This window comes from Mya arenaria, chromosome 4, assembly GCF_026914265.1.
Source record: "Mya arenaria isolate MELC-2E11 chromosome 4, ASM2691426v1".
NCBI lineage: Eukaryota > Metazoa > Mollusca > Bivalvia > Myida > Myidae > Mya > Mya arenaria.
Window position 1 is genome coordinate 40,014,187 of NC_069125.1, and position 21,464 is coordinate 40,035,650.

At 35.2% G+C, this 21,464-nt stretch overlaps 2 protein-coding genes across 3 annotated transcripts in view; one reads left to right on the forward strand and one right to left on the reverse strand.

The window, feature by feature from the left end:
* The window catches only part of LOC128232792 (cytochrome P450 2J6-like), an 8,771-nt gene extending 8,005 nt beyond the window's left edge, over positions 1-766 (reverse strand). Inside the window, exon 1 of the mRNA XM_052946526.1 lies at positions 375-766. Within this exon, the coding sequence (XP_052802486.1) occupies positions 375-747 (373 nt within the window). The 5' untranslated portion in view covers positions 748-766. The remainder of the gene's footprint in view (positions 1-374) is intronic.
* A 3,261-nt stretch (positions 767-4,027) lies between these two features.
* On the forward strand, positions 4,028-20,962 carry LOC128231528 (nematocyst expressed protein 4-like). 2 transcript variants are annotated; one of them, XM_052944500.1, is made up of 6 exons: positions 4,028-4,146; positions 8,562-8,656; positions 11,383-11,476; positions 12,323-12,441; positions 13,018-13,159; positions 13,565-17,136. In XM_052944500.1, exons 1-5 carry the CDS (start codon positions 4,140-4,142, stop codon positions 13,129-13,131), a joined length of 429 nt encoding a protein of 142 aa, XP_052800460.1. In that variant the 5' UTR covers positions 4,028-4,139; the 3' UTR covers positions 13,132-13,159; positions 13,565-17,136. The 2 variants fall into 2 exon arrangements, with proteins under 2 accessions (XP_052800460.1, XP_052800461.1); XM_052944501.1 differs by lacking the exons at positions 13,018-13,159; positions 13,565-17,136 and adding an exon at positions 19,248-20,962.
* Positions 20,963-21,464: the final 502 nt, after the last annotated feature.

Consider the following 21,464-nt stretch of genomic DNA (forward strand, 5'->3'; position numbering starts at 1 on the left):
TAGGTCTGTCTCTTCGTCTGTTGGACATTCAAGCTATGTATCTTTATCTCTTTGTCCATTTGTTTATGTGTAGGTCTGCCTCTAGGTCTGTCTCTCCGTCTGTTAGACATTCACGTTATGTATCTTTATCTCTTTGTCTGTCTGTGTATGTGTATGTCTGCCTCTGGGTGCCTCTTCGTCTGTTGGACAGTCACGATATTTTACTCTGTATGTTTTCTGTCTGCCAGTTGTCAGCCTTGATGTGCCAATCTACAGTATGTATGTCTGTCCGTGTCTCTGTTTATGCCTACCTGTCTATCTGTCTGTCGGTACCTGCCTGTCTGTCTGTCGGTCTCACGGTCTACATTCTCTCCCGCTATGAAGACTTGACTTACCTTTACCCTCCTTTGTAACTTCTTTCAATTGTTTGAGCCAGCTGGGACGATCACTGAGGACGTCACCCTGCTTCACAAACGCTTCATTGATGACGTCATATCCCTGTATCAAGACATTCGGAATTCCATCAATTTCCGCATAGATAATGTCTCCGTACTTTTCACGTTGTTCATTCAGGGCCCGCGCAAGTCGTTTGCGTTTACGCTGGATGCCATGGAAAAATAAGATACTCCCGATAAAGGGCAACACTAGCGGACCCGGTGGGAGATTTCGCGGTCTTCGCAACAGGAGAAGTCCGAAGAGAAACACGGAGATGAACACCAACACTGTCTGTATGTCCATAGCTGACCAGATTGAAGTTAAAAGCGCCATAATTGTGTCCCCGTGCGTGTTCATCAATACATAAGTATTTATTTTGAAAAGTGTGCCGTCCTTTGCATGTAAGCGTACATATATACATACCTAAGCCCGTCCTACCTTATAACCGAAGGCGTCCTACATAATATATGGTTGTCCAATCGGACAAGATAACCGCAGATGGTTGATCAGGTTTAACAGTCTCTTGTTTTGCAATAAAAAAACGCACTTCAATTAGTTTAACTTTCGATAATGAAAACTTTTTTTATTCTCAGTTGCGGGCCGAAATGTTTAAAAACTATTTGCAACGTTGAAATATTTTATTCCGTTATAGGCACATCTATGCAAATAACCACATGGTATGTACGTTTTGACGGAACGTAACACTAAAGTAAAAAACAATGCACGTACCTGCCAAAATTGATTATAATTATATTCAAACGCGATCCTGTTCAGTATGCGTTAAATAAACTTCTTTTTTTAATATTTAGACATTTATTTATTCCAAAACACTCTTTTTACCATTATTGTTATCATTATATTTGTGCTTTTTAATTAATACACCAATAAATTATGCAGTAACGATGATGATTTATACTATTTGTATATAAATTTAATCATATTGAGATGGCCAAGCATTTATTGGTAAAACAGGCCAGCTTCTATTGGTAAGATGGGACAGCCTTTATTGGTAAAATGGCCAGCCTTTATCGGTAAGATTGGCCAGCCTTTATTGGTAAAACGAGCCAGCCTTTATTGGTAAGATGGCCAGCCTTTATTGGTAAGATGGCCAGCCTTTATTTGTAAGACGGCCAGCCTTTATTGGTAAGATGGCCAGCCTTTATTTGTAAGATGGCCAGCCTTTATTGGTAAGATGGCCAGCCTTTATTGGTAAAACAGGCCAGCCTTTACTCGTAATGTGGGCCAACCTTTATTGGTAAGACGACCAGCCTTTTTTTGGTAATATCGGCCACCCTTTATTAGTAAGATGGGCCAGCCTTTATTGGTAAGACGACCAGCCTTTTTTTGGTAAAACGGGCCAGCTTTTATTGGATAGATGACAAGCCTTTATTGGTAAGATGGGACAGCCTTTAGTTGTAAGATTGTAAGCGTTTATTGGTCAGACGGGTCAAACGTTGTGGGTAAAACGGGCCAGCTTTTATAGGTAAGAGGGCAATCCTTTATTGGTAAGATGGGTCAGCTTTTATTGGTAAGATGTGCCAGCCTTTATTGGTAAGACGGGCTAGCCTTAATATGTAAGACACGCCAGCCTTTATTGGTAAGATGGCCAGCCCGGCCTTTATTGGTATGGTGGGTCAGCCTTTATTGGTATGATAGTCAGCCTTTATTGGTAAGACGGGCCAGCCTTATTGGTAAGATGGTCAGTCTTTATTGGTAAGGTGGGTCAGCCTTTATTGGTAAGATGGACCAGCCTTTATTGGTAAGAAGACCCAGCCTTTATTGGAAAGACGGGCTAGCCTTTATCGGTAAGATGGGCAGCCTTTATTGGTAAGAAGACCCAGCCTTTATTGGTAAAACGGGCCAGCCTTTATTGGTAAGGTGGGCAGCCTTTATTGGTAAGAAGAGCCAGCCTTTATTGGAAAGACGGGCTAGCCTTTATCGGTAAGATGGGTCAGCCTGTATTGGTTTGATGAGTCAGCCTTTTTTGGTTAAATAGGCCTTTCAATGATTGGTGAGATGGTTCAGCCTTTAATGGTTGGATGGGCCAACCTGTATTGGTCAGATGGGTCAGTCTTTATTGGTACGACGTGCTAGCCTTTAATGGTATGACGGTTCAACCTTTAATGATAAGACTGGTCAGCCTTTATTGGTAAGACTGGTGAGCCTTTATTGGTAAGATAGTCAGCCTTTATTTGCATGAAGGCCAACCTTTATTGGTAAGATGGCTCAGCCTTTATTGGTAAGATTGGATAGCCATTATTGGTAAGATGGGCCAGCCTTTATTAACATGAAGGCCAGCCTTTACTGATAAGACGGCAAGCCTTTATTGGTAAGACGGGCCAACCTTTATTGGTAAGACGGGCCAACCTTTATTGGTAAGTTGGACCTCCCTTTATTGGTAAGACGGGCCAGCCTTTATTGGTCAGGCGGTCCAGCCTTTATTGGTAAGTTGGACCAGCCTTTATTGGTCAGACGGGCTATCCTTTATTGGTCAGGTGGGCCAGCCTTTATTGTAAGAGGGGTCAGTTTTAATTGATAAGATGGGCCAGCCTTTATTGGTAAGACGGGCCAGCCTTTATTGGTAAGAAGGGCATGCCTTAATTTTAAGATGGGCAAGCCTTTATTGGTAAAACGGGCCAGTCTGTGTAGGTAAAACGGGCCAGTCTTTATTGGTTAGATGTGCCAGCCTTTAATGGTAAGATGGGTCAGCCTGTATTGATGAGACGGGTCAGCCTTTATTGGTAAGATAGCTAGTCTTTACCCATATTTGCATGATGGGCCAGCCTTTCTTGGTAAAACTGGGCAGCCATTATTGGCATGATGGGTCAGTCTTTATTGGTAACATAGGTCAGCCTTTATTGATAAGACGGCTCATTCTTTATTGGTTATTTTCACTGTGAGGGAGCAAGAATTGTGACGTCACCACATATGTGTACGACCACACATAATCTTGTATTTTAATATTGCCTTCAAAAACCAATACGCCTTGCAAAGGTACTCTATATGGTATATATTTGCTTTAATATGTGTTTTTTCGTAACGAACCAGGCGAAACTAGCCCTTTTATCATTGTTTTTACAAGATATTCAGAATGTGTGGTCGTCTGCATCCTCGATTCCAAATTTGTTATTGAGTGTTCTCAAAAACTACGACACCAAGAATAACAGACAGTACTGTACGTATACCACATGAAATGTCAATAATTATTATGCCATAACTCTGTCTGAAATGAATAAGAATGTTTCGATCACAGGTCGTGCACTCTTGAAATGAACCCTATTTTCTATGACTTTCAGACAATAAAAGCGGTGAAAAAATGCCTTTTAAAAGTACACTTAAAGACCTTGTTTGAGGAATATTTGGCATGATAATTCAAATTTCCTGTGTGGTTATTTACTGGCTGAGTACAAGAGAGTTGACACTTTTAGAGTAGATTATATCATTGTTTGACGGCGGCATCATCAACAGCGACGAGTTCTTGATTGCTGACATTCAGCTAGACGGAGCTTCATGACTGTCTTTAGTGTATTACCCAATATATATATATATTTATATATATACAACTTAAAAAATGGGTTCTAATGGTTGACTGTAACCATTTGCTATTGCTACAAGTATAACATTTTATGATATAAGAGAAAGAAAACAAACGTTACGAAATTGATTATTATCATTTTCTCATTGAGTTTTGTTTATTTTACTCTGAATATTTACCGTAGAGAAACATGTCAGGTAAATATTTTTACATCGCAAAGCTCTTTGACACTAAAATGTTCACTCAAAATCATTTACTTCACAGAAAAATAACAGAATAGGGTGAGGTTCCATGGTTGGGTAGCTACAATAATGAGCGATCAGGGATACTTTTTTATTATTTTGACATTTCTTATGTATCCCTGTAATGCTACAACTCTCTACCATTTAACAACGGGCGAAATGATATACTGTAATAATATGCATTGATGTTGAATAATAATGACAATGTTGTTCAATTTTTATCCGACAGTGATCTGAACTGGATTTAATTTTTCATTAGAGTTGTTATTTTCACATTAATATATTATGGGTCACGAATACCGTTATACATGTACACAACCAGTCAGATTTGTCCCAGATTTACCGATATCGGGATACTTGATAAACAATCGACACTTGTAAGTGTTTTATGATAACTTAACATGTTGTTTGGGCATACTGACATGACTTAATACGTGTTTAATAGTAGGCAATAATATTTTCGTAGAAATTTGAATTTATAACGGAGATCATTTCAAAATTGTGGCCACGATGATTCTCTGCGCAAAAGGACCGCTTGCTACTTTTTGCTGGGATGGTGGACGTCACGAGTCTGCCATATTAAAAAAAAATCGTCAAAAGACTCGTTGACGGCCATTTCGGTGGACTACATGGTTGGGTAGTTATAACTATTGGCGAAGGAAGTGAATCATTACAAGATTGAAGTGAACCATTACCTAGACTAAAGTGAACCACCTATATATGAATATATTTTAGTAAAAAACTTGCATAGAATTCTCATTTCATATGAAAATGGTTTTAATGTATTTTTAGTTTGAAAAGGTAAATCTAGATAAGCATGCTTACCGGTATAACTCCAAATAAATACAGTACAAGTAAATTATTTACAAATAAAGTATTAAAAAAAGTTATTTAATTTGAAATTAAAGATTTCTAAACACCCAAAAATCTTTATCTTATCATTCATATTTCTGAAATAAGCACAAGCCCTGCAGGGATCTGGTCATTTCGTAATCTTACCATTTCGTAACTGCTGAATCTTGGTCATTTTGTAACCATTCTGTAAGTCAATTCGGAACCATCAAGAAATCAATTGGTCATATGGTAACCATCAGTTAACGAGGTGATAAATAGTACACTTAGCACCTCGTTAAGTGTATTGTTTGAACCTGAAAGTATACTGGTTAGCGACCTATTAATCGCCCATACCACTTTTTCGCCCACCCAGTTAAAACCAGTCAAAACGAAATATTTCACACAAATCAGCCTGCGTTTCATTGTGGCATCTTTTTTGACAGATATCGGCTGTTTTTTTGCGTTCAAATGTAAGAAGTATGTGGAATTCGACCCGAATAAACATTGTTTACACTTCTGACCTTGTAAGTTGCACGTGGGGATGATTTCCATCACGCGGGCGCTCATTTGCATGAGGCCCTGTAAGGATTTTTAAATTTTCATTATACCTTGCACTATCAGACGACATTATTGATTTGTCATTATAAAGTATAAAACCGATGTTAAATTATACAAATACCATAAATTGCTGTATTTTAAGCTCAATTTTCGAAAAAGCAAATGGTAAAACCTGAAAACTGTGTCAGAAGTAATCGCCGAATTTTTCGTTTAACTCAAATTTGAATTAATCATTACATTCTTGTACCGACATGCGTTGTCCCTCTTCGAAAGTCTATAAATATGCATACATTGTAGGTTATGTTTCAAGAAGGAATCCCAGTAGTTTTTTAAATATTCTGCAAAGGGAAGGCTTACCGAGTAGGTGTTGTATCATTTTAAACATACATAAACAGTATGTAATAGTAAATATATTATATTTATTGATCAATTATTATTTTAAACGATCGCTAGACTGGTCAAATAAAATAGAAATGTTTGAAGATATTGATTAGAGAGAAATATATAAAAACATCGTAAGAACAGCGAATTTATGAGGTGGGCGAATAATTGGTACAGTAGGGTGCTTATTATAGCGAAATTATAGGGGTACTTTGCACGTGGGAATATTCGGAATCCTTAGCTATTTTTAAAAACAAATAACACAGTTTTTGTCGGAAGAGCCAACTTGTCTGAGTGTAAAGTTTTATCGTAATAGCTATCTGGTGTCAAAAGTAACATAGGTAAAACCTCCATTTCTGGCCGAAAAGGGGTCGCTAACCAGTATGGCACAGCAAGACACCAATTGGGAGACATTACTCAAATTCTCGGTAATAGCAAGCCAGTAATTTACGTTACTCAATAGTAATTAGATATATATATATCATGGTAAATTCGAAATGAATTGTTAAACTACCAAAATATGTTAATTATTTTCTTACATTATGCTTACTTATAAATACAATAATTTGTGACTGATCGCGATGTATTTATGAGTATAATTACGTTTACATATACATATATGATGTATGATCAAGGGTCATTTTTGACCTATTTCATTGACTATATTTGTTTGAATTGTTTAAAACGAACAAAATTTTGTTCTGTTCTTTTCTCAATTGATCCATATTCCATTCTGCATACTTTATAACTGAAACCAACAAAAACAGCTTAAATTATTAGTTATGGTATTTATTTCCAATGACACAATACAAAATTAAACATATCAGCAAATTTTTAATACAATAAGCATATAAAAAGCACATACTCTCATGCGGCAAACTTACTACATTTTACAATACTTCTACCCAATTTAAAAAAAATGGCATCATTGATCAAAGCATGGGTTCTTTGATCAATAAAATATGGCAAATACACACACTAAATAAAAGTCTAAAGTTATATGGTCTATATATTTAAAAATATTATTGGCTTAAGGTTGCATCACAATTCGTCTCAATGGTAAAACATCTATGAATTAAAAAAATATTACAATTAATACTCAGCCTACTTATAATAAATACTCAGCCTACTTATAATTAATACTCAGCCTACTTATAATTAATACTCAGCCTACTTATAATTAATACTCAGCCTACTTACAATTAATACTCAGCCTACTTACAATTAATACTCAGCCTACTTATAATTAATACTCAGCCTACTTATACAATTAATACTCAGCCTACTTATAATATTTCCTTCGCAACATAAAAAAACTAGCTAGTTTAAATGTTTCTATTTGTCATAGTTTCAGAGTTTATTGGCGAATCGCACTACACTATTAAGAATAAAGAAGGAATAAAACTACTAGATTTAACTTCAATTCTTTATGTTTCATACTTACAGTAAACTTATTTTTGTAAACTCAAATGGTATTAAATTAATTCCCCATATAGGAGCCAACGGTTATGATATGACCATTCGATTTCTTAACAGTTACCAATTGACTAACACAATGGTTACGAAATGACCAACAATGAGTGGTTACGAAATGGAAAGGCTACGAAATGACCATAATTCGCCCTGCACTGGTAAACTGCTTTCCGGGCTTGCTCAAATTCTTCGATTTATACAGGGGTTGTTTAAAAATGTAATTCCAAGCAGAAGTATAAGAATTTGGGCTTTTCATCCAAAAGATGAATTTCGATGACTGCTGAAGATGAAAGGATTTCCATAATTTTCTATTAATATCAAATTTTGTCAAAAAATCACTTTAACAGGTTTTTGTTTTTGGACTAAGTCTGACATTTGTTCAATTTCTGTATTTGGTGATGTAACTATTTCGGCCGAATCCATTTTGGCCTACTATTATTACTAATGACTGAACTTGCTAACTGACAAGAGTTTGCCCTTTTTGTCAAACAGTTAGCAAATACCTTTTTTTCATGAATAACTTAACTTGCTGACTGATAAGAGTTTGCCCTTTTTGTCAAACAGTTAGCAAATACCTTTTTTTCATGAATAACTTAACTTGCTAACTGACAAGAGTTTGCCCTTTTTGTCAAACAGTTAGCAAATACCTTTTTTTCATGAATAACTTAACTTGCTAACTGATAAGAGTTTGCCCTTTTTGTCAAACAGTTAGCAAATACCTTTTTTTCATGAATAACTTAACTTGCTAACTGATAAGAGTTTGCCCTTTTTGTCAAACAGTTAGCAAATACCTTTTTTTCATGAATAACTTAACTTGCTAACTGACAAGAGTTTGCCCTTTTTGTCAAACAGTTAGCAAATACCTTTTTTTCATGAATAACTTAACTTGCTAACTGATAAGAGTTTGCCCTTTTTGTCAAACAGTTAGCAAATACCTTTTTTTCATGATTTTTTTTACGTCATTTTTGAATAAGAGGTATTCTCTCGGACATGCTTGACAACCAGCAAGATTGCTTAAGCCTTGAGTCACTGCAAGATTTTTGCGGTAGGCCACATGGTATCACAATTTCTCCATTTTATGTTTATTTGATACATGAATCCTAAACTGAAGAAAATCGTTTCAGGTACGGCTCCATCAGAGCCACCCCCCTCGTACGAGGAAGCTCAGGCTTCAGCACCCTACCCTCCTGCCCAGAACTTCGAGGGATTCAAAGTAGACGTAAGTCAGACTGCATATTTTTTTCTCCAGCTTGGGGTTAGTCCTTGCCCTCTACTTGATAGAATAAATAGTGTCTGAAAGCTTTTGAGTTGAACATAATCAGCAATGCCAGTGGTCGAAATTAACACAACCCTGCAAGCCTTGTACAGGCAAAATGAATTTCGGGCTTGCTCAAATTCTGAATTTTATTTAGCAGGGATTGTTCGAAAATTTGATGCCAACAATAGTAAAAGATTTCTGGCTTGTTCATCCAAAAGTCTAATTTCAATGACTGCAATGCCTCCAGTGCTTACATAAAAATTGTGGGAAAACCACATTTTTTTAATGAAAGTTTCATAGGGAAAAAGTTAAGACTCATTAACACTTGGCTGGTATATCTGGTTTGTGGTGAGAAAAAATGGACTTGATTGACAGTTTTATTGAAAGTCTCATTAGGCAAAAGTCCAGGTCTGGTATTTCATCAAATTTTTGAAGGCTTTTCCAAAATTATGAATAAGGACTTTGGCTTGTGGTCAAAATGGAAAAGCGCTTATTTTCTGATCGTGTGGTTATGTAACAGTAATTATGCCCCCAACGATGGGCATATTAAAATCGCATGATGCGTCCAGCTCAATTTCTCATGTCCAGACTCTAAGTTTCTCTTCTATGAACAGATTTTAAAATAACTTTATAAGACAACTTGTCACGTGCCAGTTTCTTGTCCTTTACTCTTAGGTCACACTTAGTGTTAATTTCTGTGGAATGCTGCTTATTAACATTCCTTTGTTTATCCACACATTTCATTGCTATTTCTTTCCCTTTCTAAATGACCTTTGAATCACACTTGAGTACCCATTCGGGGAATTCATCACTTACATCACTTACAGTGACAGCTCTTGTTCATTATTATTGACTTATTAAAGGGACTGTACACCAGATTGGCACCAAAAAAAAAGTTTTTTTTCTGTAACGAATCTCTGGACAATTATTTAATAAAATGTTTTACTTTTTGATATCATAATTGAAAAAAAATCGAGTCGGAGACGGGATTGAACCGGTGTTGCCAAAATTGAAGTCCAATCTTGTATCCACTGTGCTACGAAGGCTGACCCTAGACGGTCAGAATATTTAAGCTATATACCTAACTTGGTAATATCACATGATAACATCGACTAGCCAATCAAGCATGAGGAATGAATTCTACTAGGTAGACATACCTAGTAAACTTTTTTAATGGAAAAACAGCAAAAAATAAATTATTTGTAAACTATGTGGTACTTCAGTCAGTAAGTTTCAATGCATTGTACACATCAATACCAAGTTTATGTCAGTTTTCGACAATTTTCTTTTTTTTTCACTATTTCATCTTACGGAGTATAGCCCCTTTAATATATAGCTTTTGTATTCCTTTTTATGAACTTTTTATGCCCCCGAAGGTGGGCATATTAAAATCGCACCGTCTGTCCGTCCGTCTGTCCGTCCCTGTAACTTTCCCTTGTATGGACAGATTTAACAAAGTAAAATAACTTGCCACATGTGTTCCATATACCAAGACGACGTGTGGCATGCAAGACTCGTGTCCTTACCTCAAAGGTCAAGGTCACACTTCGTGTTTATTCACAATAGAGGGCTGCATATAAAGACATAGAGTATAGGTTGTCGTGTCCGGGCTGTAACTTTCTCTTGTATGGACAGATGTTAAAATAACTTGCCACATGTGTACCACATACCAAGACGACGTGTCGCGTGCAAGACCCGTGTCCCTACCTCAAAGGTCAAGGTCACACTTAGTGTTTATTCACAACAGAGTGCTGCATATAAGGACATAGAGTATAGGTTGTCGTGTCCGGGCTGTTACTTTCTCTTTTATGGACAGATTTTAAAATAACTTGCCACATGGGTTCCACATACCAAGACGACGTGTCGCGTGCAAAACCCGTGTCCCTACCTCAAAGGTCAAGGTCACACTTAGTGTTTATTTACAATGGAGTGCTGCATATAAGGACATAGAGTATAGGTTGTCGTGTCCGGGCTGTAACTTTCCCTTGTATGGTCAGATTTTAAAATAACTTGCCACATGTGTTCCATATACCAAGACGACGTGTCGCGTGCAAGACCCGTGTCCCTACCTCAAAGGTCAAGGTCACACTTAGTGTTTTTTCACAATGAAGTGCTGCATACAAGGACATAGGGTATAGGTTGTCGTGTCCGGGCTGTAACTTTCCCTTGTAAGGACAGATTTTAAAATAACTTGCTACATGTGTTCCACATACGAAGACGACGTGTCCTGTGCAAGACCCATGTCCCTACCTCTAAGGTGAAAGATACACTAAGTGTTTATTCACAAGGGAATTCTGAATATAAGGACATAACAGTGTAGGTTGTCAAGTATAGGTGGTATTTTTTTATGTTCAGAGGAAATTTAAAATAACTTGCCATATGTATTTTACACATAAAGGCAAGATCAACTTTTCATGTACTGACCTTGTTCGTAGGTCAATGTCACATTTGGGGGCATTCGTCACATACTGTGACAGCTCTTGTTTTAAGTAAGTTTTTGCTTTTCTGCAACATGTTAAAATCTTTTTTAGCATAACGATGATTCATTGGTGTTATACTACATGTATTTCTTGTATTTTGAATTAGATTTTACAAGAACATGAAAGTAACATCAGTTTTGTTTTCATGGACCATTTACCTGTTCATGTTACTTAATGTTTGACCATTACTAAAAACATGTATTTCAGGGTTACGGAGCTCCTCCTTACCCCATGCCAACAGATGGACAGGCCCCATACCCCAATCAGCCATACCCCAATCAGCCATACCCAACACAGCCAGGTAGAAAATCATCATACAATACCAGTGATTTTTGGAATTATTTTTACCGCCTGTGCCTTGCAAATTGGGAAAAAAAGTTGACATTGGGAAAAATACAAAATCAGGCCAAAATACCTTTGTAAAATTTCATAATTTTTATATAATTATGTCTTTATTTGTCATAATTTTTTTAATAAACAATGTATATAATAAAAGAAATTGTTGTGCGTGACTTATCTGGTACATGGGTGCCAGAGGCAGTTTTTCAGCATTGCCATACATTTATTACTGGTTTTATGGCCTGTCTGGTGTGCTAGAAATTAAGTGAAAATTTAAATATGCTAATGCACTTGAATTGTTTTTTTGCCTGGACAAATAATATTTTAAGGTTGATGGGGCCATTTCATCAATGAGTCTAGCGTATGATCATTTTCTGAATCCTTTATTGAGACATATAATGAAACAACAAGTTTGGCTGCAAATATTACTCTTGTCTGATTTATAATGAAAAGTTAAAATTTTAATTCTTAAGGTGACACTCCCTTGGTGTTTAATGAATATTTGTGATTTTTACAATATATTCAGCCAGACTCTTGCTGATAAGTTCGCCCAAACATATTTAAAATAGCTAGTGTTTATTTGAATGTTCTCAATGAATCAATTTTTCATGGGACAAAGTCAAGCCATCAGATTAATGCATACCAGGCATATTTATTGACTATTGTCACTGCATTTTGATAAACTTTTTTATTTATGTCATATACGTACAGGGATGTGATTTGTCCCATCAGCTGCCAGGTCAATCAAATCCCTGACGTATGTCCAAACTGATAAATCCCATTGCTATCTTGTTCATTGTTTAACCAGGAGTTCCACAGTATGGCTACGGAGCGCCCACCCCAAATACCTACCCAAGTCAGGGCAACTATCCCCCACCCCCTCCTGGTGCCTTCAACACATACCCCCAAGGACAGAACGATGCACAGGTAAAAATTAAAATGTTAATTGTGAGAACTGCAGAATGCAACTTTATTGACATATTATACACTAAGACCTAAATTCTATCCCCCATCCCCCCTGCGTGCCTTCAACACAAACTACAATAATAAATAAGCATCCCTACCCATTAGAAATGAACTTGTGTGCGCTTTCAAATTGAAAAGCTATCTGCAGGGTTATTTTAAACAATAAACTAACTAATGAATTTTTGGTACATGAAACACACATGTTCAATACAACATAATAAGGTGTTCTTATGTTAAAAATAAAGTACATTTAAATGGAAATTGTCAGTCACTCTGGTACTTGTAGGTCAAATTGAATCCATGATCACATCAACAGATATTTTATTATATATTTCCTCTTAAAGAGTTTTTTAGGCTTGTAATGTACATGTATATGCACTGATCGATTGTATATTATTTTGTTTGCTTGTAAAGAAAACACGAAAAAGACATACTTTGACTATGTTTTTATGTGACAAATATAATCATTTCATTCATTTGTTTATATGTCACTTGCATGAAGCTTGCACGAGTGTGTTAATCATTGCATAATTCCAGATGGCGACCAACAGAATGATGATGCTACAGCGCCGTCGCCGGGTTTATATGGGCGTGTCCGTCGTCATTCTCATCATGATAATCATCTATGTTGTAGTTAGATTTATTTTCTAACATGGATGGACCTTCTTTTTGTATGCTTGTAAGATATATTTTACTTACGTTATTATACAGTTATTGTCCTCCGTTCTGCATCGCAGTGTAACTTTTAGATATTTAAGTTGCTTGCATGTATTTGATATTAATTTTGGAATGATGGAATGATAAGGAAATTTAAACTATTCAATTGCACTCATTGTGCTATTATGTAGGGATCAAAGTGTTTTAGCTGGTTTCTTGTTACTGCTTCAGTATATTCATTAACCTTACTGAACAAATGTCCCCCCCCCCCCAGGTCACATTTAATTTTGTTATGAAATCCTAGTCCCTCCATAGAAGGTTGTCTGGGGTATGATTATCCCTCCCAGTTACAATTACTGGTAATAATTTATTATATGAACACAGAATATTTCCTGATGCTTATTTAAGAATTTATTTATGTTTACAGATTTCCAGACATCTTAAGGCCTTCGAGAGAAAAAAGAGAATGATTGTGTTCACCCTCTTCGCTTGCTTTATGATTGTCTTCGTTTATATAATCATGCAGATCATGGCTTGAAGAATATCTTGGGCACCTTGTTTTACTAAAGACCAATTTTGAATACATTTTTGCATGAGAATTGGGCTGTCTGTTCAGAACTTAGTTAAAGAAAACAACGTGGTTAGCATCATCATTGTTAACTTTCAAATCATTGCTGCTCTTAAAACTAATGGATACAGTTGCAGATGCTGTATTTCTAAAAGATTTGAGACAACTGTGTCAGCTCTATTTGTTTATATTTAAATAAGTGATCACATTATCAAATATTTCAAGATGAAAAGGTAACACCAGTGTTGGTTGCGAACTTTAACAAAGCTCTAAACAGTCCTCCTTTGTTTCATTGTTCATTGCTTTCATTATTAGTTTTTGTGTGTTTATTATTGTTGTAATTTTGGACAAAAAAATGAAATGATCTAAAAAAATAATAATTACACTAAAATTAAAGGAAATATGAAAACCAATCCATGTTGATCATTTTCCTTGTGCTCAAAGATGCATTGGAGGTGTTATCATTGTTTTTAAATCCATATTCAGATATATTCTATATGCACATTGGAGAAATATCTCCTGTAGGTATGGCTGCATTTCTAGATCAGATATTGGATGAAGATAATACAAATAGAAACATTAATATAATTATGTTATGATAGTATTTGATATCATGTGTTGTGATTTTGGCAAAAGATACATTTCAAATCAGGGGCTTTTTTAGTGAAACAATGACTTTAAACCTTTAGCTATGGTATGTACATGTATTGCTTTGATCATACGGCTGTATGATTTGGTGAAACACTTGTTGGTACTTTAATCCTTTGACTATAAGATATACCGCTGTGATCATACGCTGTGATCATAGTGCTGTATGATTTAATGAAACACTTGTTGGTACTTTAACCCTTAGACTATAAGATATACCGCTGTGATCATACGCTTTGATCATACGGCTGTATGATTTAGTGAAACACTTGTTGGTACTTTAATCCTTTGACTATAAGATAAACCGCTGTGATCATACAGCTGTATGATTTAGAGAAACACTTGTTGGACATACTAACACTAACAGTGTGCTGTTGTTTGTGGCTGTTGTTGTTATCAAGTTTGTCATACATTGGCATCTTAATTAAGGTTATATTTGACATTTTTTCTGAATTTAAATTTTCTCAAAAGTTATAGTATTTCATGTACTCAAATCCATTTTTTTAAAACAAATATACTGTAATTTTTTTGGAGAAATGTATATCTAAGTTTATTTTTCAAACATATTGGTTGAAAATTTAAAACTTTGCTATGATAAAATATTTCAAAACAAAATCTTAAAATTGTTCACAAATTGTGAATAGTACCCCTGATTTGGGCGCATACCATTCTCACTTCTGCCTGTTAAACATACTCTTATTTTGTTATTTTATTTTGCTTTAATATTCCAGGCAGAGAAATAGCAACATTACTGTATATATTTTTTTTCAAATTTCTTAAAAGGTATATGTTGATATTTTTTTTAAATTTCTTGCCAATTATTTTTCAGCTAAAATACTTGTAAATACCAGGAAGATGTGTTTAAAAGATGTTAGTATAATAATATAATATAAATATTGTTTTATTTTTAAAATGCAAAAAAAATGTGCAATGTATTTCACAAATCTCTCGAAATACAATTTTGTTATAAATCCGTTATTATGATATAAATTGATACAAACTTTTTGTGTTTATGTTTATTGAACTTTAAAATACACCATTTTTCATTTGTTTTACATGTAAACTTTCTGTACGTTGTATGCTGTAAGTTTGTTTCACATTTTAAATGAAAAAAATATGTGAAATTTCACAGTCCATAGAAATGTGTAACAGGAAGAAGTCTAAACAGAAGTGTGTTCCAACGTGGCACCCCTTGATTAAACTTACTCACAATTTATATGCAAGAAAACGTTTGTCATAATTATTAATAATAATATATTATTCAGAGAAAAATTGTAAACAGGAGGATTGAACAATTTTGATTATTAAAGGGTCTCACTCATGGCTTGTAAAATGCATTTTTTTTCTTCTTGACATGGGCTTGCTCCCGCCTAAATTCGAATATTCTTTTTATACTTGAATTGTATTTTTTCTGCAATTTCCGTATGAAAGAGTAAACTAATTATTATGATTAATTATTATCATGTGAAAACATGAGAGAGTCCCTTGAGCAAGTTTGCTCCATCAGTTTGATTTCTATGCTGATTTGTAAAATCATGTATTCTGATAAAGATTTAACACTATCATTAACAATTATGTATTTTTATTTACTTTTATAAATCATGGTTATAAAGTTTCATTTAAAAATTTGTACTTTTAGTGGCTTATACAGGCAGTGATTAACAACCAGACTAAGTTTGTTTAATGGAGTGTAACATACATGTAAGCACGATTATGACTAAACCATCCAAGCAAACCAGTTAATAAGAGGTCTGTTAAGATTAGTGGTCTACATTTTTGCGTTATACCTTCGTCATATGTTAAAATACATATTTGACAATTTTTTTCTTATCTATTGATCTGAGCAATCAAAGACATGTATCATATTTAAAATACTACTTTTGTTGTACAGAGTGGACCTTTTTATGTTTATTGGGAAAACAAGGTATCATTTTGGTTCTTGAATCTCTCTGTATACAGCTGTTTTTAAATTATTTTTTCAAGATATGATACATTTATAAAAGCTAATGCAAATGTGAATTTGATACCTCAACTGCGTTGTATAAAATGGGTTGCCGCCATACTCTTTTGACTTCAGAAGAAATGAATTTTTTTTGATAAAATATTAACAGAGAACTCAAGTTTTCTACCATGGGCAAGGGCTTTTCAAATTACGAGACACCTTCAGCACTGTAAATTTGACCAGGAAAAGATGATGCTCACTTTAAATTTCATTTCCCACTATTCCAGGCCCAAATAAGGTAAAAATACCCAAGTAATACATCAACCACAACTCTTTTCACCTGATAACAGCATGGCACGAATCAAAATCTTATATCGTTTTTCCTCTTTTTAAAAGCATATTCTCTTGTAGAATATGCTTAATAACTTTGGTGTATATTCCAAAGAAACCCAATCTACAGCCAAACAAGTAAGTTAGTACAATTCATTATTTTTGAGCAATTTCTGAAGACCATTGTTTTGCTCTTGTGATCATCTTTCTTTGAGACAAAAGGAGATTTATTGACACATTCTTTGAAAAAACATTTACGGTATTAAAAAAAGTAAAATCATACCAGACTTTGAATCATGTCATGCTCTTATGTGGTAGAATGAGTTGAGATTGCTATTTGACTTAAGATATTGGGCCAAGTGATAAATTTATAAAAAAAGGTTTTAGTCCTTAACGAAAGAAAGATTTTCTGAACTTTTGTTAAAAAAAATGTGCATATCTTTTCATGTTTTTATTTTAGATAAATATGTGATATATTATCCACGTTTATAATAAACTCTTATATTTTAAAGAGACTTGCTTATCTATATAATCTTTTTTACAATAATTATGCCTTCTGGTACACAATTATCAATCCAGAAAGTGGGTCTGAAGTGAAATTTTGTTTTAAACACTTGCTAGTGACTGTGTGTCTTTGTTCTTACCACAAATGTCAATTCATCTGTATGGAAGGGCCTTGAATGTAAGTCTATCTGTATGGAAGGGCCAGGAATGTCAGTGCATCTGTATGGAAGGGCCATGAGTGCCGGTGCATCTGTATGGAAAGGCGATGAATGCCGGTGCATCTGTATGGAAAGGCCACTAATGTCAGTTCATCTGTATGGAAGAACCATGAATATCACTGCATCTGTATGGAATGGCCATACATATCAGTGTGTCTGTATGAAAGGAGACAAATGTCATTGCATCTGTATGGAATGGCAACGAATGTCATTGCATATGTATGGAATGGCAACGAATGTCATTGCATCTGTATGGAATAGCAACAAATGTCATTGCATATGTATGGAATGGCAACGAATGTCATTGCATCTGTATGGAATGGCAACAAATGCCAGTGCATCTTTATGGCATACGAATGTCAGTGCATCTGTATGGCAGGGTGACAAATGTCAGTGCATCCGTATGAATGGGTGACAAATGTCAGTGCATCTGTATGGAAGGGACAATAATGTCAGTGCATTTGTATGGAATGGCATCTTATGCCAGTGTTATCTGTATGGAAGGGCCCTGAATGTCGGTGCATCTGTATGGAAAGGCCATGAATATAAGTTCATCTGTATGGAAGGGCCATGAATATCAGTGCAACTGTATGGTAGGGCCACGAATGTCATTGTATTTGTATGGAAGGGCAATGAATGTCAGTACATCTATATGGAAGAATCACGAATGTCAGTGCGTCTGTATAGAAGGGCCAGTAATGTCAGTGCATCTTCATGGAATGGCCACAAATGTCAGTGCATCTGTATGGAAGGGCCACAAATGTCGGCATCTGTATGGAAGGGCCATAAATGTTAGCGCAATCTGTATGGAAGGGCGACTCATGTCGTAAATTTATATAGAACCTAAGTTTTAAGTAGGAGATAGTATTGTGTGATTAGGAGACAACTAACTTACCACTAGCCCTGGGCTGAGTATCTCTTGTGTAGCGATGTCAGTCACTCTGGTACATGTAGGTCAAATTGAATCCATGGTCAACATGAACAAAACAATATTATATATATTTCCTCTTTTTAGAGTTTTTGAGGCTAGTGTATGCCCTGATGGATTGTAAAAAAGTACGAAGAAGACCTGCTTTGATAAAAAAAATGTTACAAATATAATTATTCAATTCATTTGTTTATATGTCACTTGCATGAAGCTTGCACGAGTGTGTTAATCATTGCATAATTCCAGATGGCGACCAACAGAATGATGATGCTACAACGCCGCCGCCGGGTTTATATGGGCGTGTCCGTCGTCATTCTCATCATGATTATCATCTATGTTGTAGTTAGATTTATATACTAACACGGACGGATCTTCTTTTTGTATGCGTGTAAGACAAATTTTACTTACGTTAGTATTGTTCCTCAGTTCTTTGTCGCAGTGTTTTAGATAATTAAGTTGCTTGCATGTGTTTGATATTGATTTTGGATAAGTGGATAAGAAATCGTTCAATTGCACACATTGTGCTGTTATGCAGGGGTCATTGGTTTTCAGCTGGTTTCTCCGTACTGCTTTAGTATATTCATCAACCCTACTGGACAGCTGTTTATACCCCCGTCGTATACATCTATGAATGGCCGTTGGTTGTTCGATTGGCTAGTTCGTACAGTAGGTCGTTAAAGCATGTCATGTCCTTAAAATAACTGGAAAGTGCTTGACGTAGGTCAATAAACTTCAGTGGTAAGTTTTATAAGCAAGTAGATGACCCCTAAGGTTGGTGTCAGAAGGTCAAGGTCACATTCAATTCTGTTATGAAAACCTAGTCCGCAACAAAGGAATGCTGTAAATACGTAGGACCATCAGTGGTAGGTTGCCTGGGATATGATTATGCCTCACAGTATAAATTAATAATTTATATGGTATGAACATAGAAATTTACTTAATGCTTATAGAAGAATTTGTGTATGTTTACAGATTTCAAGACATCTCAAGGCCTTCCAGAGAAAAAAGAGGATGATTATGATCATACTCATCGCTTGCTTTATAGTTGTCCTCATTTATATTGCCATGAAAATCATATTTTAGGCTTGTAGGGTATAATGCGCACCTCGTTTTCCGCAAGAGCAATTTTGTATACATGTTTACATGAGAATTGCGCATATTGTTAAAAACTTTGTTAAAATTGGCAAAGGGTTGTTCTGTGAAAGTAATGGATACACTTGTAAAATGTTGTATTTCTAACAAGATTTGAAACAAATGTTTCAACTGTACTTGTTTGTATCTAAATAAGTGAGCACATTATCAAATACGCCTTCAAGCATTGTCTAGAAACCAGTGATATAAGAAGGCTGACTAGAGAATAGATAGCAGTTTTTTGTTTTTTTGTTTTTTTTTCAAATATATTGTCGAAAATTGATGTTGTATGCCTAAAAGCGTACCTAACACATTAAGAAAATTGCAATTTTCAGACATTTTTCGAGCAATCGAAGTCTGTTCAAGTGAGAATTATCTGATATAAATTAAATGAAGGCATTTCGCAAAAATTAGCTCATTCCCAGGCATTTAATATAAGGTCGAAACGGTCAACCTGTGAGTGTGCAGCTTTAATGGAGTGTAACGTAAGCATGATTATGACTAAACCATCCACTCAAACTGGCTATTATGAGTTCTGTTCGGATTAGTTGTCTACATTTTTGAGTAAAATATTCGTAATATGTTAAAATAAAGTCGAAGTTGAAACACTTATTTGACAACACTTTTCTATTGATCTGAGCAGTCAAAGACATGTATCATTTTCAAATTACAAGTTCTGTTGTACAGAGTGGACCTTTTTATGTTTATTGGAAAAACAATATATCATTTTGGTTCATGAATCTCTCTACGTACAGCGGATTTTAAATTATATTGTCAAGGTGTGATTTATTTATACAAACTAATGCAAATGTGAATTGGATACCTCAGCTACGTTGTTTAATATGGATTGCCGCCATACTATTGATTTCAGAAGAAATCATTTTTGTTATTAAATTTTAAAAGAAAGCTCAAGTTTTCACCCTTGGGTGAAAATCCTTTAAATTTACGAAACACCACTGTAGCACTGTAAAATTGACCATGCAAGAGTGATTCTCATTTCAAATTCCAATTCCCACTATTCCTAATAACATGAAATTACTCAAGTCGTATCTCACAACTCATTTTACCCTGATAGCAAAATGGCACGATTCAAAATTATATTTAGTTTATCCTCTTCTTAAAAGCGTACTCTTCCGTAGAATATATTGCATAACTTTGGCCAATATTCCAAAGAAAAACTAGTTTACCGCCAGAAATGTAATTTAGGACTATTCATAGTTTTGAACATTTTTTCAAAAGCATTTTACTTTTAAAGTTTTTCATCACATTCTATGAGTAAACATTTACAGTTTGTAACAATAGTTAAATCATACTAGACGTTGAATCATGTCCTGCTCTCATGTGGCAGAATGAGTTGAGATTGCTATTTGACTATTTTTGTGATATTGGGCAAGGTGTCAGACTTCTTTATAAGGTTTTAGTTCTTAACCATTCACCATTAATTTTGACTTTTCTGTGCTTTTGTAAAAAAAAAATGTGCATATATTTTAGTTTTTGTTTTATTTTAGATAAATATGTGATATATTATCCACGTTTATAATAAACTCTTATACTTTAACGAGACTTGCTTATCTATCATTTCTTTTACAATAATTATTCCTTCTTGTACACAATTATTAATCTAGAAAGTGTATTAAGTGACATTTTATTTTAAACACCAACAAGAGACTGTGTGTATTTGTTCTTACCGCAATTGTCAGTGCATCTGGTTGGAACGGCGACGAATGTCAGTGCATCTGTATGGAACGGCCACGAATGTCAGTGCATCAGTATGGAGGGGCCACGAATGTCAGTGCATCTGTATGGAACGGCCACGAATGTCAGTGCATCTGTATGGTAGGGTCACGAATGTAAGTGCATCAGTATGGAGGGGCCACGAATGTTAGTGTATCTGTATGGAACGGCCACGAATGTCAGTGCATCTGTATGGAAGGGCGACGAATGTCAGTGCACCTGTATAGAAGGGCCACGAATGTCAGTGCATCTGTATGGAACGGCCACGAATGTCAGTGCATCTGTATGGTAAGGTCACGAATGTAAGTGCATCAGTATGGAGGG